The sequence below is a fragment of the Ranitomeya variabilis genome, chromosome 3 (assembly GCF_051348905.1).
Source record: "Ranitomeya variabilis isolate aRanVar5 chromosome 3, aRanVar5.hap1, whole genome shotgun sequence".
Classification (NCBI taxonomy): Eukaryota; Metazoa; Chordata; class Amphibia; order Anura; family Dendrobatidae; genus Ranitomeya; species Ranitomeya variabilis.
The window spans coordinates 73,385,377-73,403,081 of record NC_135234.1 but is presented as its reverse complement, the minus strand read 5'-3'; the positions used below and the strand labels follow the sequence as shown (position 1 = coordinate 73,403,081).

At 42.3% G+C, this 17,705-nt stretch overlaps 1 protein-coding gene across 6 annotated transcripts in view; it reads right to left on the bottom strand.

Annotated features, from left to right (window-relative positions):
- Positions 1-17,705, bottom strand: part of GLRA2 (glycine receptor alpha 2) — a 270,603-nt gene that overhangs the window by 148,717 nt on the left and 104,181 nt on the right. For all 6 annotated transcript variants that reach the window (XM_077294157.1, XM_077294163.1, XM_077294162.1 and 3 more), the window contains one exon: positions 13,488-13,625. In XM_077294157.1, the coding sequence (XP_077150272.1) occupies positions 13,488-13,625 (138 nt within the window). The remainder of the gene's footprint in view (positions 1-13,487; positions 13,626-17,705) is intronic.

The following is a 17,705-nucleotide window of genomic DNA, read 5'->3' as shown; positions in this document are numbered from 1 at the left end:
GTGTCGACAGAGTCACCGTATACTCTGTTGTGCATCATTTTCGGCTGTATATGCCTATTGAAGGCGAACAGCAAGATGCAGTAGACTACAATTGCTGCCCGACTCATCTAGGCGGACATGTACATGTGTATGTATGTGCAGCGTAGGTATATACATGTGTATGTATGTGCAGTGTAGGTATATACATGTGTATGTACGTGCAGTGTAGGTATATACATGTGTATGTGCAGTGTGTGTGTGTAATATTCATGTGCATGTGCAGTGTGTGTAATATACATGTGCAGCGCCCCAGAGTCCTGGTCATTGCAGTACTAATGCTCCGCCGCTAAGGGGGGCTATGGTACGTCTGATGGCACTGAAGGAGTTCACCTGACCAGGTATCACAGACACCAATACACTTCACAGTCTGGCCTCCAGGGGGAGCTAAGGGTGCTATGTATTAGGCCACTCCTCACAATCTGGTAAAACTGGGGGTTGGATAGGAAGTTAGGTAGAAGCTGACTGGGAATCGAACAGGCAACATCCTGTGGCAGAGGGTGTTGCGGGGAGAGACTCAGGGGGGTCCCTGTCAGGGGTGGGATCCTGACAGAGGCCTAGCGAACAGAGAGAACGTTACGGGACTGCGCCTGCACTTGATCGCGGCGGTGCCCTAAGAAAGGACAAGAAGCGAGGTATATTGTGCTGAGTGAGAAACGAGATCAACGCAACAAGGAGAAATACCAGTGGGAGTCGTGCTGTAAGACGAGGCAACATCCTACTGAGGCGCGTAGCCGGTGGCCGGAACGCCGAGGAAGTACTAGGCTCCAAGCAATACTTCAAACCTACGGCAGGACAGTCAGCTATAGGCGGGCTGTCTCACACAAATCACCTACGAAGACACAGGGGGCAACAATAGGAGAAGGGCGACACTAGGGTCCAGGAAGAGCTCCGAGCCTACCCGTCATACGGGTGCGTCCTAGCCATATCATCTGGGGGACGAAGAAGAACATCAGAATCGAGTTGTGAGGGAACACGAGAAACAGACACAACAGTTGTGGGGACTATCCCGTAAGCACAGCAGGGGAGGACCGCAACACACAAGCGCTAGAAGGTAGGCACAGATTTCCACCTGCAAAGGAAGCTCTGGAGGTGCCATCGGACCGGCCGGATTTGCGCAGCCTGGTTGACCGTATTCCGGACTGAGGATCCTGAAGCCTTCAGTAAAGAGGTAAAGAGACTGCAACCTGATGTCCTCGTTATTTACTGTGACCGGCACTGCACCGCACTACCACCACCATCCACACCTATTATTGGGCGCCCCTCAGCAGGGTCACGGACCGGGTCTAGCCACCGTGACAACCCCAGAGCAGAGACTCAGAGGCCCGGTACCGGGTACCCCTCGGCCCTGCGGCAGTGGGGGCGCTACACATGTGTATGTGCAGTGTAGGTATATACATGTGTATGTGCAGTGTGTGTGTGTAATATTCATGTGTATGTGCAGTGTGTGTGTGTAATATTCATGTGCATGTGCAATGTGTGCAATATACATGTGTATGTGCAGTGTAGGTATATACATGTGTATGTATGTGCAGTGTAGGTATATACTGTACATGTGTATGTATGTGCAGCGTAGGTATATACATGTGTATGTGCAGTGTGTGTGTGTGTAATATTCATGTGTATGTGCAGTGTGTGTAATATTCATGTGTATGTGCAGTGTAGGTATATACATGTGTATGTGTAGTGTGTGATGACATGACTATATTTAAATAAATATTGATTGTTTTTGTCCAAGAATAAATATGGATTGTTGTTCACAGAAAAAAAGCAAGACCTCTGAAAATAAGCCCCAACCCGTCATTTGGAGCAACATGGCAGCATTTTTGGTGAAATATGGTAGTTTTAAAAAGATTGTAGATAGATAGATAGGTAGATAGATAATAGATAGATAGATGATAGCTAGATAGATAGATAGATAGATAGATAATAGATAGATAGATGATTGATAGATGATAACTAGATAGATATAGCAGCATGTGAAATGCAAAATTTTCATGATTGTCTTATTCATTGTTTTTGCTTTACAATTTGATACAATGCGCTAATCACAATGTGACCTATAAAGAAAACTGATGTTTGTAATAAAAAAGCAATGGCCAATAGCGTATTAGACTAAATGTGATTCCTAATTGTTTATCTCTACTATTAAACTGTAGCTTTAGTGTAAATACAGTCCTAGTGGCACATATGGCATATTTAAGTCATTTATTGTTTTTTTTTCCTATTTAATATATAGTCCTGTGATTTTGTTTATTTTTTTTTTTTTGGGGGGGGTAGGTGGTTAGGGTAAAATAAAAGGGTTGCCCCGGATTAAACAATTGATGATCGTGGGATAAGTAATTAACATAGTGGTGATCCGACACTCAGCACCCCAATAAGATTGGTGGGGGTCTGATACCCGGCACCCCCACTGATCAGCTGAAATCTGCATGAATAGGAGAGAAGGGGCAGAACCCGGAAACACCCATTAAACATTGTGCGGGGTTGCTGTGTTCCGCCTCTTATGTTGCTTCTATACAACAACCACCGGAGCAGATTTCAGCTGATCTGTGTCGGTGCTGAGTGTCCACCATCCACCATGTCTTAGATTCTCTGAATATGTCACCAATTGTTTATTCCGGACAACCCATTTAAGGGTTAGTAATATTAATATTATTTATATTAATAAATAGCAATCCATAGTAATAGGACAGTAACGCACATATTTTCTCTTAAAGAGCAGGTGAACCCTAGAGCCACCATCAGCCATGGCGTTAGCGGCGGCATCCGGGGTATGCTTGGGTTTCCTCCAAGGGCTTTCGTTTTACAAACATGGTTAAAGAATATAATGTGAACTTAATTGGCTTTACATGTAATTAGAATATTGTGCCTGTGGAAGGTAAATATGAGCCCGTGAGCCCAGGCTGACACGAGTAAATGTACAGTGCTTTCTAATATGTATATTCTTAGTAATACCTCTTTGCGCCATTTCTTTCACTTTCGTCTTTCCCTCCTTGCATTCTGGGTTGATGTATCGTAGACATGAGGCTTGTTGATTGCACGAGTTTTAATTTTTGTTTCACCATTTCATTTGCTATAATGCTTAAAAAAACCTGATAATTCCTTGTAGGGTGGAATCGAACCAAAACATCAATTCTGCTTTTTTGTTTTCTTTTCTTTTGGAAGGGATTGTTTTGTATAACATTTACTTTGCAGTAAGAATGGACTATTCACTTTGTTCTACAGGTCAGTATGGTTGTGGTAAAACGAAATGTATTAAGTTTTTTTATGCTTTTCTTTTATTAAAAATATGGAGAAAAAAAAGAGCGATCTGTTATTAGTACATAAAATTTTGCAGGGGTTTGTGAAGTGACGAAAATATATAAATTCTAGCATTTTGATCTTTTTTCTCCTTGTTCAATGTAATGGATAAATAGAATGAGATTCTATTTGTTCAGAGCAATACCAATACTTTCAGAACATTACAGAATAACCGTCGCTTTAATTTTTGTTTCATAAATCAATAATTCAAGTGAAATTATGAAACTTTGCAATATATCTTATTAGAGAAATTGGCTTCCTTCTCTTCCTGGACTGATCATTCATTCTCAATATTCTGTACTCATGGGTAAATTAGTAGTAGGTTCTATACAAGTGTGAGCACGGTGTCTTCCTCTAGTCCTTCCTCCTTATCTCCCCATAGAACTTTATAAATAACTGTCATTTCCCTGACATTGGTATTGTTCGATAGCTCAGTCGGATTCTCTTAACTTTAGACCCCTCCCCAAATTCCCGAATAGACCCCAACCCAAAAAAGACAGGATTCAAAACTTGGATAATAATTGGCCACAGTGGCCTTTATTATAAACATACAAAACATAACGGTGAAGTAACGTGGGGAGGTCCTTGAAGCTCCAAACTTGTGGTAAACCATAATACATATAGTGGACAGAAACCAGACCATAATTTACTCCCAGCCGCTACCACCTGGCTCGGGAGCACCAAAATACCCCGAAGGGTTAACCTTGTCCACTTAACACCTGGGAATCCGGCCCACCATTGCCAAGATTCCCCCAAACCACCAGACCCGAAACCAAACTTTACACCAACTGAAAAATCCGTATCCCGACGGATCCCCCAGGCCAATTTAGTACCAACTCCAAGGACCCCTCCCACCGCCACAAGCCACCATGACCCAGAGCAGCTTACCCCCAGAAAACACTCCAAACGAGGAAACGAAGAAAAAACAAAAAGAAAAGCAGGGCGGGCGGGCGGGCGGGAACTCACGATTGGCCTCCAGAGCGGGAACTCGCCAACCCCACCCCCTCATGGCCTTATAAACCCCCCCTAATGCATACTACCCCACTCCCCTAAAACATGACCCCACCCCCTCAATCCTTCTTCTCCAAACCCCTGTCATGACGGCCTGCACGTACGCCGTCTTGGGGGGGAGGGGGACGGCTCGCTCCGGCCTGCTCTATCTCAGTAATAGGAAAATCTGCAATCATTGAAGACACATTTTACACATGAATAGAGAATTTTGAGAATGAATGATCAGTCCAGGAGGAGAATGAAGCAGATTTCTATGATAAGATATATAACCCCTGGCAAAAATTATGGAATCACCGGCCTTGGAGGATGTTCATTCGGTTGTTTAATTTTGTAGAAAAAAGGCAGATCACAGACATGGCACAAAACTAAAGTCATTTCAATTGGCAACTTTCTGCCTTTAAGAAACACTAAAAGAAATCAAGAACAAAACATGTGGTAGTCAGTAATGGTTTTTAACCAAGCTTAGGGGAAAAATTATGAAGTCACTCAATTCTGAGGAAAAAATTATGGAATCACCCTGTAAATTTTCATAACCAAAACTAACACCTGCATCAAATTAGATCTGCTCGTTAGTCTGCATCTAAAAAGGAGTGATCACACCTTGGAGAGCTGTTGCACCAAGTGGACTGACATGAATCATGGCTCCAACACAAAAAATATAAATCGAATCAAAGGAGAGGCTACAAAGTTGCATATTTTCACGTGTACTATTGGTTTATGGAATAAAAATTAAAACAACAATTACTCTGTTTTTAGTCCAATTGCAGTACTCAAACCTGCTCTTGCTTGTACAACAACCTTAAATATGCCTATATTGCATTGTATTGTCATTTCACCTCTCTCTTTTTAGCCCTACCTGTGGAAGTCATATATGTCAGCCCCAAGGATCCACAATCTTCTAAGACAAGAGTAATAAACTTTTCTTAAAGCAACACTTCAGCAATTTTTTTGCAGCGCTAGACTGGTGCTTTAAATGTAAGCCCCCTGCCCCAGTCATATACTCACCCTCCGGCGTCTGCACCGCTTTTCGGTTCCATTCCGGTCCCGTGACGCCATCTTGTGAGCGCAGCTTCTGACTGGCCGGAAGTCAGAAGCTACATCACGAGCTCTCAATGCAAGTCTATGAGAGCCAGAAAGAGGCCAAAACGAAGCTCTCATAGAAAAATGACCTCTGCGCCACTCCATGAAACACTGGAGCAGCTGGCAGGTCACTTTTCTCCAGAGACTGACGGGAGCGACATTGGAAAATGATGAAGGCGGCGATATGTGAGTATGAGACAAGGGGCAGCGGAGTTATATTTAAAGCACCACTCCAGTGGTGTAATAAGAAAAATCACTGGAGTGGCGCCTTAAGACTTAAATGAAGAAGAAAAATGACAGCATAGTCTATCAATGAAATTTGCTTTGTCTACAAAAGTTGCAGCTGGACCTTCTGTGGTACATGCAGCACAACAACAGGAGCAATACAATCAGTCTGTAAATGCTGAAAGCGGGAGCTTAAGAGGCAAAGTGGATGCTCTGTCCAGATTTTCACTTTATACTGAGCAGTCATTGCAGTCCACAGGAGGTCCAGCTGCAATTCTACAGAACACGCTGAACACTTTCTCATTTTTTCCTTGTCCAGGGGAATTTCAGGGTGGTTTGGATTCTCATAATCAGAATATTAGTCAGTTTTAGTTATGGGAATTATTATAGGCAAGTACGGTTAGCAAATTTTAATAAACTGATCATTTAAGAGTAACTAATAAATTTTTTATTTAAAGATCCGTACACTATTTTCAAACAATCAGAGTCCCCTGTCTGAATACGGCGAGTGGGGAGCACAGAAGCTCCAATAGTGAAAGCCAAAGCATTTCCGTGTGACTCAAGTCCCTATTTATTGGATCCTAATAAAGAAAATTTTCAATACACTTTTATAGACCTGCTTCTTATTTTATGCCATATATATTGTTGTTAGCCATGTTGACTAAACCCTACTGGTGTAAGTCTATCGTGAGATTTGAAACTTATGGCCTCATGCACACCACTGTATAATACTGTTCTGTACAACCTCCCAGTATATGAGGACATACTGTGCTCATTTCTAATAAAGGTGCAGAGATTGGTTTCCATAAATTTGTGACATGTTCCTTTATATTATACTAGCTGTACTACCCGGCTTCGCCCGGGTTAATGACTGCTGTTAGCAAAATAGAATGTGTTAACAAAAATTTATTCTGCACACAAAAACCACAAAACAAATAGATAGAAATGTAATTATTAAAAGGCAAAAACTAAGCAAATAGAAGCATTTCACAACATATATTAGCTTTGTTATACTGAGAATGTCTTTGTTGCCTATATTAACCAATCAGAGCTCAGGTTAATTAACTGTAGCAAAATAGAAGCTGAGCTGTGATTGGTTGCTATTGGCAGCCTGATAAATCCCCAGCCAACAGGAAGCCCTCCCCCCTGGCAGTATATATTAGCTCACACATACACATAATAGACAGGTCATGTGACTGACAGCTGCCGTATTTCCTATATGGTACATTTGTTGCTCTTGTAGTTTGCTTATTAATCAGATTTTTATTTTTGAAGGACAATACCAGACTTGTGTGTGTTTTAGGGCGAGTTTTATGTGTCAAGTTGTGTGTGTTGAGTTGCGTGTGGCGACATGCATGTAGCGACTTTTGTGAGATGAGTTTTGTGTGGCGACATGCGTGTAGCAACATTTTGTGTGTTGAGTTGCATGTGACAGGTTAGTGTAGCAAGTTGTGTGCAGCAAGATTTGTGCATGGCGAGTTTTGCGCGTGGCGAGTTTTATGTGTGGTGCATTTTGAGTATGTGCAAGTTTTGTGTGAGGCAACTTTTGCATGTGGTGCAACTTTTGTACATGTGGCAATTTTTCTGTGTGTGCAAGTTTTGCATGAGGTGAGTTTTCCATGAGGTGAGTTTTGCACGTGTGGCGAGTTTTGCGTGAGCCTAGTTTTGCATATGGCGAGTTTTGCATGTAGCGAGTTTTGAGTGGTGACTTTTGTGTTTCGACTTTTATGTGGCGAGGTTGGTGTGTGTGTGTGGTGAAATGTGTGCTGAGGGTGGTATATGTGTTCAAGCACGTGGTAGTGTGTGGCGCATTTTGTGTTTGTGTTCATATCCCCGTGTGTGGTGAGTATCCCATGTCGGGGCCCCACCTTAGCAACTGTACGGTATATACTCTTTGTCGCCATCGCTCTCATTCTTTAAGTCCTCATTGTTCACATCTGGCAGCTGTCAATTTTCCTCCAACACTTTTCCCTTCACTTTTTCCCCATTATGTAGATAGGAGCAAAATTGTTTGGTGAATTGGAACGCGCGGGGTTAAAATTTCACCTCACAACATAGCCTATGACGCTCTCGGGGTCCAGACGTGTGACTGTGCAAAATTTTGTGGCTGTAGCTGCGACGGTACAGATGCCAATCCCGGACATACACACATACATACATACACACATTCAGCTTTATATATTAGATATACCTGTATGTAATCTCCTGTATATAGTATATACCTGTGTGTCATCTCACCTATATATAGTATATATCTGTGTGTCATCTCCTGTATATAGTATATACCTGTATGTCATCTCCTCCTATACATAGCATATACCTGTGTCATCTCCTCCTGTATATACTATATACCTGTAGGTAATCTGCTCCTGTATATAGTATATACCTGTGTGTCATCTCCTCCTGTATATAGTATATACCTGTATGTCATCTCCTCCTGTATGTAGTATGTACCTGTATGTCATCTCCTCCTCTATATAGTATATACCTGTGTGTCATCTCTCCTGTATATAGTATATATCTGTGTGTCATCTCCTCCTGTATATAGTATATACCTGTGTGTCATCTCCCCTGTAAATAGTATATACCTGTGTGTCATCTCCTGTATATAGTATATAGCTGTATGCCATCTCCTCCTGTATTAGCCCTCGTTCACACGTTATTTGGTCAGTATTTTTACCTCAGTATTTGTAAGCTAAAATGGCAGCCTGATAAATCCCCAGCCAACAGTAAGCCCACCCCCTGGCAGTATATATTAGCTCACACATACACATAATAGACTGGTCATGTGACTGACAGCTGCCGGATTCCTATATGGTACATTTGTTGCTCTTGTAGTTTGTCTGCTTATTAATCAGATTTTTATTTTTGAAGGATACCAGACTTGTGTGTGTTTTAGGGCGAGTTTCGTGTGTCAAGTTGTGTGTGTTGAGTTGCGTGTGGCGACATGCATGTAGGGACTTTTGTGAGATGAGTTTTGTGTGGCGACATGCGTGTAGCAACTTTTTGTGTGTCGAGTTGCATGTGACAGGTTAGTGTAGCAAGTTGTGTGCAGCAAGTTTTGCGCATGGCGAGTTTTGCGCGTGGCGAGTTTTATGTGTGGTGCCTTTTGAGTATGTGCAAGTTTTGTGTGAGGCAACTTTTGCATGTGTTGCAACTTTTGTGCATGTGGCAATTTTTCTGCGTGTGGCAATTTTTCTGCGTGTGCAAGTTTTGCGTGTGGCGAGTTTTGCACGTGTGGCGAGTTTTGCATGTGGAGAGTTTTGCGCGTGGCGAGTTTTGAGCGGCGACTTTTGTGTTTCTACTTTTATGTGGCGAGGTTGGTGTATGTGTGGTGAAATGTGCACTGAGGGTGGTATATGTGTTCGAGCACGTGGTAGTGTGTGGCGCATTTTGTGTGTGTGTTCATATCCCCGTGGTGGTGTGATTATCCCATGTTGGGGCCCCACCTTAGCAACTGTACAGTATATACTCTTTGGTGCCATCGCTGTCATTCTTTAAGTCCCCCTTGTTCACATCTGGCAGCTGTTAATTTGCCTCCAACACTTTTCCTTTCATTTTTTCCCCATTATGTAGATAGGGGCAAAATTGTTTGGTGACTTGGAAAGCGCGGGGTTAAAATTTCACCTCACAATATAGCTTTGACGCTCTCAGGGTCCAGACGTGTGACTGTGCAAAATTTTGTGCCTGTAGCTGCGACGCCTCCAACACTTTTCCTTTCACTTTTTCCCCATTATGTAGATAGGGGCAAAATTGTTTGGTGAATTGGAAAGCGCGGGGTTAAAATTTCACCTCACAACATAGCCTATGACGCTCTCGGGGTCCAGACGTGTGACTGTGCAAAATTTTGTGGCTGTAGCTGCTACGGTTCAGATGCCAATCCCGGACATACATACATACATACATACATACACACACACACACATTCAGCTTTATATATTAGATTTTACTACCAAAGCTTTGCTTATTAAGCGCCTAAAGATCCATAGTTTGGAGTATTGTTTTAAGGAGTACTAATAACTTTGTGTCATCAGAGTTCCTGGAGATTGTATAGATTTTATCTCTGTAACTTTAGAAGGGCATACTACAGTTAAGAGTTTTTTTAAAAAATATATATTCACAGTTGTCATGTACATTAAAGAGCCACTTTTACATTTTCCTTTGCCTCCTCAACCCCTTCATAACCTTGCGATTTTCCTTTTTTTGCGCTTTTGCTTTTTCCTCCCCTTATTCCAAGAGACATAACTTTTCTATTTTTCCATACCCAAAGACTCATGAGTAGTGTTGAGCGATACCGTCCGATACTTGAAAGTATCGGTATCGGAAAGTATCGGCCGATACCGGCAAAGTATCGGATCCAATCCGATACCGATACCCGATACCAATACAAGTCAATGGGACTCAGGTATCGGACGGTATTCCTGATGGTTCCCAGGGTCTGAAGGAGAGGAAACTCTCCTTCAGGCCCTGGGAACCATATAAATGTGTAAAAGAAAGAATTAAAATAAAAAATATCGCTATACTCACCTGTCCGACGCAGCCGGGACTTCAGCGAGGGAACCGGCAGCGTTGTTTGTTTAAAATTCGCGCTATTACTTGGTTACGTGAATTCCCGGCTTGTGATTGGTCAGGTCGGCCATGTTGCCGGGACGCGGACCAATCACAGCAAGCCGTGACGAAATTACGTCACGGCTTGCTGTGATTGGTCCGCGTCCCGGCAATATGGCCGCCCTGACCAATCACAAGCCGTGACGTCACGGGAGGCTGGACACGCGCTTATTTTAAAATGGGCGCGTGTCCAGCCTCCCGTGACGTCACGGCTTGTGATTGGTTGCGCCGCGGTCAACCAATCACAAGCCGGGAGGCTGGACGCGCTCATTTTAAAATGGGCGCGTGTCCAGCCTCCCGTGACGTCACGGCTTGTGATTGGTTGCGCCGCGGTCAACCAATCACAAGCCGGGAGGCTGGACGCGCTCATTTTAAAATGGGCGCGTGTCCAGCCTCCCGTGACGTCACGGCTTGTGATTGGTCAGGGCGGCCATATTGCCGGGACGCGGACCAATCACAGCAAGCCGTGACGTAATTTCGTCACGGCTTGCTGTGATTGGTCCGCGTCCCGGCAACATGGCCGACCTGACCAATCACAAGCCGGGAATTCACGTAACCAAGTAATAGCGCGAATTTTAAACAAACAACGCTGCCGGTTCCCTCGCTGAAGTCCCGGCTGCGTCGGACAGGTGAGTATAGCGATATTTTTTATTTTAATTCTCTCTTTTACACATTTTAACATTAATGTTGTTGCGATACCCGATATCCGATACCACAAGAGTATCGGAATCCCGGTATCGGAATTCCGATACAGCAAGTATCGGCCGATACCCGATACTTGCAGCATCGGAATGCTCAACACTACTCATGAGGGCTTGTTTCATTGTGGGACAAGTTATACTTCGGAATGACACCATTTGATGTACCGTATTTTCAGGCATCTAAGACGAGTTTTTAACCCCTGAAAATCTTCTCAAAAGTCGGGGGTCGTCTTATACAGCGTGACCGCGACGTCATCTCTGCTCCTGAGCGCAATGCATTTTTGGGAACGGAGTCCACCGCTTGCACCGCTGAGAGCCGGGGCCGTCGGACGTTAAGTATATCCATATTTTTTATTTTTATTCTTTTTTTTTACATTAATATGGATCCCAGGGCCTGAAGGAGAGTCTCCTCTCCTCCAGACCCTGGGAAGCATCCGGACCACACACGCCGTATAAGATGATACCCGGCGTATAAGATAACCCCCGTCTTATGCGGCGAGTATATCCCAAACTCCATATTTTATATGGAAAAGTTGGGGGTCGAGTTATACGCCCAGTTGTCTTATACACCAGAAATTGGGGAAAAAAAATTCCAAGTACGTTTGTTCAAATTGCCAAAAAAGTTCAAATCCACAATTGTTTTTTTTTTATTTATCTTGTTCACTATATGAAATGTCATTCTCCAGGTCAGTACGATTACGCAGATATCAAACATGTATAGATTTTTTTTTAGTTAAGTGGTGAAAAACATTTGGAAATTTGTAAGAAATAAGAAAAAAAACTATTGCTTTTGTTGCCATTTTCCAAGAACCGACATTTGTTGCCCTGACCAGACATTTTTATTGATGCCATTTTGGGGTAGATATGATGTTTTGATTGCCTCTTACTACATTACATTGCATGTTGCAGGGGTCAAAAAATGTTGGCGTTTCAATTTTTATTCTCGTTACCCTAGTCTACATTGGAAACTTTGAAATGCTCTATTTTCACCAAAACAGAAAGTGTTCAGTAAATGTTGTCCTCCTCAATATTGTAATCATTCTTGGGGATCATTCTGATGTCTTTTCTTTTTCTTTTTTTTTACGTACGAGGTAAAATGGACTGTTTTCATCAGTGTGTTGGTTCTGATTTTCATCCATTTTTCGCCCATGTGTCCTTTTTTTTATCATCGGTTTGGCATTAGTTTCTCTTTCATTTAAAAAAAAGAGAAAAACTCGTGTAGGTAGTTCTATCCATGAAAAACATGGCTAGAACATGTAGGAGGACAAGGGATGTTTGAATAAGAACTAGTGATGATTGAACGTGCTCCGATGAGGTTTTATTCGAGCATGCTCGTGTGCTAACTGAGTGTATTCGGCATGCTCGAAAAATATGTTTGAGTCCCCGCAACTGCATGTCTAGCGGCTGTTCGACAGCCTCATCACGAGCAGGGATTGCCTGCAAGACATGCAGGCATGGGGACTCGAACATATTTTTTCGAGCACACCGGAGATACTCGATTAGCACATGAGCATGTTCCGATAACACCTCATCTGAGCATGTTAGCTCATCTCTACTTAGAACCAATGCTCCTGGGAGAGAACCCTTCGCAGCGTGGGGAACATGCCATGCTTTTTCCATATGTATTCTTTGTTCACACTACCTATGTTTCCGAATGAATAAAAATGGAGGTGTATGGAGGTATAGAATGGACCCATGGTTGTCCATGGTGAATGTAGCATGGGCCCACATGCTACATACTGTAAATGTAACATGGCCATGTGTAAGAGGCGCTAGAGTTACAAAAGCCAAAGCCCCATAGATAAGAATCAGAAATGGGAAACAAACAAACCAGTTACCTGTATGACCATAATCAAAAAGCCCCAATACAAGATCAACTTGAGAGTATAGAACTCTCCCCGGATGCCCCAAGGGCCTCCACCCAACTGGACGACTCCAGAAATATTGCAATACGAAAAAATGGAGTAAAACAGTCCAAAGCAGCATTATAATACAATTTATTAATAAATAATTAATTTACAAACATAAGTGTATATCTGCTGTATGCAAAAATATACCAAACAGGACAGATGATACAAAAAGGATATGACGGTACATCAGGTAAAGTGTGGTACTGCTGGGCAACATCCCTAACTGGTGCACATAATATAAAGCTATGTCAGCATATCACAGGGATGGCAAACAATCACCACAAGGCACCATTAGTAAATCAGCGATCCCTGCACCGATGAACATGCCATGAATATTGCTGTTGTTAATCATGTGCACTTACCCATGGATCAGAGGGAACCCGACCACACTCCACCTGAAGGCCCTGGACGCACTACCTATGTTTCCGAATGAATAAAAATGGAGGTGTATGGAGGTATAGAATGGACCCATGGTTGTCCATGGTGAATGTAGCATGGGCCCACATGCTACATACTGTAAATGTAACATGGCCATGTGTAAGAGGCGCTAGAGTTACAAAAGCCAAAGCCCCATAGATAAGAATCAGAAATGGGAAACAAACAAACCAGTTACCTGTGTTGTAGTGCTTTGTGCAATATCCTAGTTCATTTTCCTCTTTTAGTATGAACTGCGGCAATGTTAAACCATCAGCAACTTGCACCGGGCTATTACTCAGCCATTCAAATATGAGGTCATTCATTGTGTATCCAACTAGGGGAAAAAAAGCGCAGTCGATTAGATTGTAAATTGGAGGCGCATCAATGTCTCACGGAAAGGAAAATCAGACATTTCAACCTCATTTGCGGCCGGGGATAAAGCAACTAACATGCGAAACACAATTCTAATTATCCCACTTCATTTGGAACTAAGTCGGAATATTTCACACTATATAATGATGCTCATAAAATGCTGAGTTTTAAACCAAATTTTAAAACAAAAAGCTAAATATAAACCTCATTACTTTCCTGTTGACTTTTGATGGAAATATACACAGGGCTGGATACAAGCTTTATTACTAATGAGCCTCTTCATTTTGTTATAGCAGGATCGTTTTTACATGACTTATGTACATGAGACTTACTTATCCCTGCACTAAGCCGATAATGAAGAGAAGAAAAAACCAAATTGGATGGATCTTTAACTACGCACCATATGATGAAAAAGGAGATCCAAGAGTCGATGTGTTAAAAATTGAGGTTTTATCAGTCAACGCGTTTCAAGGTTACCAGACTTCTTCATCAGGACAAAATCAGGTGTAGTCATGATGAAGTCTGTGAACGCTTGACTGATAAAATCAACACATCGACTCCTGGATCTCCTTTTTCATCAAATGTTTTTTTCAGCAGCGCAGTTAAAGATCCATCCTCCATGGTTTTTCCTTTCATTGCGTGTATCCTGGATGTGCAGCAGCCTTTCTTTGGTGTTGTTGGACACAACTCTGCTTGGTGAGCACATCCTAGCACCCATCGCTTTCCTATCATATATCCGAGTATCCGAGTAACACCCCATTTTGTCCTATTGTTATCTGATTTTCTCCTATTAAATAGTGAAGAGAAAACTGAATTTACTTTACTAGAACTGGAAACAATTGGTTCACACTTTGTAAGCCTATACATTTGGATGTGTCTGCATAATATACTTTTTTTGGTGGGTAAGACCAATATCAACCGAACAAGCAGCATTATATGGAATAATATTAATGTATATTGGCGAACTGTCCATAAATAAAAAAGCCTACAACAGGTTCAAATGGACACTCCCTTAAATATGCATCCTACAAGAGACACAGAGTGACTGTCCATCGAGGTAAGTAGATACAACAATATGTTTAGAAGAAAATACAATGCAGGACAAAAAACAACAACACAATTAAAGAAAGTCAATAGCAAAGGACACAGGTATTAGTGGCTATTAGTGATGAGCGAATAGCATTGTTGCTCGGGTGGTCTCCGAGTATTTGTTAGAGCTCGGAGATTTAGTTTTCGTCGCCTCAGCTGCATGACTTACGGCTGCTAGACAGGCTGAATACATGTGGGAATTCCCTAACATACAGGCATTTCTCACATGTATTCAGCCTGTCTAGCAGCCGTAAATCATGCAGCTGCGGCGACAAAAACTAAATCTCCGAGTACTAACAAATACTCAGAGACCACCTGAGCGTGCTCGGGATAACTCGAGCAACGAGTATACTGGCTCATCACTAGTGGCTATAGATCCACTGAAGTGTGGTGGGTACAGGTAGTTTAGACCAGTCTATACATGTATATCATAGTTGAACAGCATACTCGACTCTAATAATAATGTACAGGGTGGGGCATTTATATGGATACGCCTAAATAAAATGGGAATGGTTGGCGACCCTGATCAGCGCGCTGAATTTGCTGAAAGGGCAAAGCAAAAATTGGAACAGGACCCTCAGTTTACACAGAACATTATGTTCAGTGATGAGGCAAACTTTTTTGGGTGGCCCATTTATATAGATACTCCTAAATAACATGGGAATGGTGACAGTTTTCTTGCATAGTGTGTCTTGCATTGAAATCTGCTGCAATCACCCAGTTACTGCGTTCACCAGACATCAACACAATTTCTATCCGCTCCTCACGTGTTAACCTCTGCGACATGTTAATGGCTGTAAACAAAAAGAAACTTGCAAATAACTCATGAAAAAAATAAAGTTACATTAAAACCAAGCACACCATTGTTTTTCTTGTGAAATTCTCAATAAGTTTGATGTGTCACATGACCCTCTTCCCATTGAAAAAAATAAAGTTGGATCCAAAATGGCCGACTTCAAAATGGCCGCCATGGTCACCACCCATCTTGAAAAGTTTCCCCCCCCCCCGATATACTAATGTGCTACAAACAAGAAGTTGATATCACCAACCATTCCCATTTTATTTAGGTGTATCCATATAAATGGCCCACCCTGTATATTCAAAGGAACAGCGGCCAGAATGGCCGGCAATTGTGTAGGTTGTCCATCCAGTATAAAGTGGCCAGTGCAATAATGCTGAATCCTTACTATCATAAACATACACAGCGTGAGGTATACATGTCTAAAGGCAGCAAATATCACTGGGTGTAAATAGTATAAGACCTTCAAGTCAAGATGGTATCATAAAAATATAAAGTGAAAAGATGAGCTGAAAAAGACCATCTTACCTATGATAACCTGTGTGAATCTGCTCAGGTCCAAATGGGTTATCATGGGTAAGGTGGAAAATTGCAGCATGCTGGGAGCGGCTCCGAAAATCAGTCCACACAAACCTATTCAATTCTATGGGAGCGTTTAAAACATTGGACATATCATCCGAGTGCAGTCCGATTTATGCAAATACAAAGTTCTCCATCTTCTCCGCACCTCTGATACAATTCTCCCATTCAAGAGAGCTGGATCACAGTATACAGACACTCTGAGAGTTTGAGCAGAGTGTCAATTACATAATCGATACGATTCTCTCGCATGAGAAAATAATCGCTCGCGTGACCCCGGCCTTAGAGGTAGATCCAGGAGCTCGAATGATACACATAGCCAGGCTCCTGCTGTAATTGCTAGGTTCGGTGTTCTTGATGATACTGTCATGTTAACGCCTCATATGCCACTGTCACTACTGACAGTGGTACATGAGGGGTTTGACAGAGGGAAAACACTCTATCTGTCTGCCCATCAACCACCACTGCAGTGCAATCTCTGACAGGTTTGGAAATGACCTGCACTACACAAGAAGTTCAGTATACTTCCCATGCGATCACATCTTTATGGCATTTTGTTGGACTAATGAATATGTAAAATAAAATGTGAAAACAATGTTTAAAAATGTATATAAAGAAAACAGTAGAAACACCATCCCCAAAATCTAATTTTCCCCAATAATAAATAGTTTAAAGGGAACCTGTCACCCCCAAAATCTAAGGTGAGCTAAGCCCACCGGCATCAGGGCTTATCTACAGCATTCTGTAATGCTGTAGATAAGTCACCGATGTACAGTTATATGAAAAAGTTTGGGCCCCCCTATTAATCTTAAGCTTAATGTTTTATAAAAATTGTTTTTTTTTGCAACAGCTATTTCAGTTTCATATATCTAATAACTGTTGAACACAGTAATGTTTCTGCCTTGAAATGAGGTTTATTGTACTAACAGAAAATGTGCAATCTGCATTCAAACAAAATTTGACAGGTGCATAAGTATGGGCACCTCACCAGAAAAGTGACATTAATATTTAGTAGATCCTCCTTTTGCAAAAATAACAGCCTCTAGTCGCTTCCTGTAGCTTTGAATGAGTTCCTGGATCCTGGATGAAGGTATTTTTGAACGCCTTTTTGTATGACCAAACAACTCGATCTTGGTTTCATCAGTCCACAGGACCTTCTTCCAAAAAGAAATTGGCTTCTCCAAATGTGCTTTTGCATACCTCAGCCAACTCTGTTTGTGGCGTGCTTGCAGAAACGGCTTCTTTTACATCACTCTCCCATACAGCTTCTCCTTGTGCAAAGTGCGTTGAATAGTTGACCGATGCACAGTGACACCATCTGCAGCAAGTTGATGCTGCAGCTCTCTGGAGGTGGTCTGAGGATTGTCCTTGACTGATCTCACCATTCTTCTTCTCTGCCTTTCTGATGTTTTTCTTGGCCTGCCACTTCTGGCCTTAACAAGAACTGTACCTGTGTTCTTCCATTTCCTTACTATGTTCCTCACAGTGTAAATTGACAGGTTAAATCTCTAAGGCTACGTTCACATTTGCGTTGTGCGCCGCAGCGTCGGCGCCGCAACGCACAACGCAAACAAA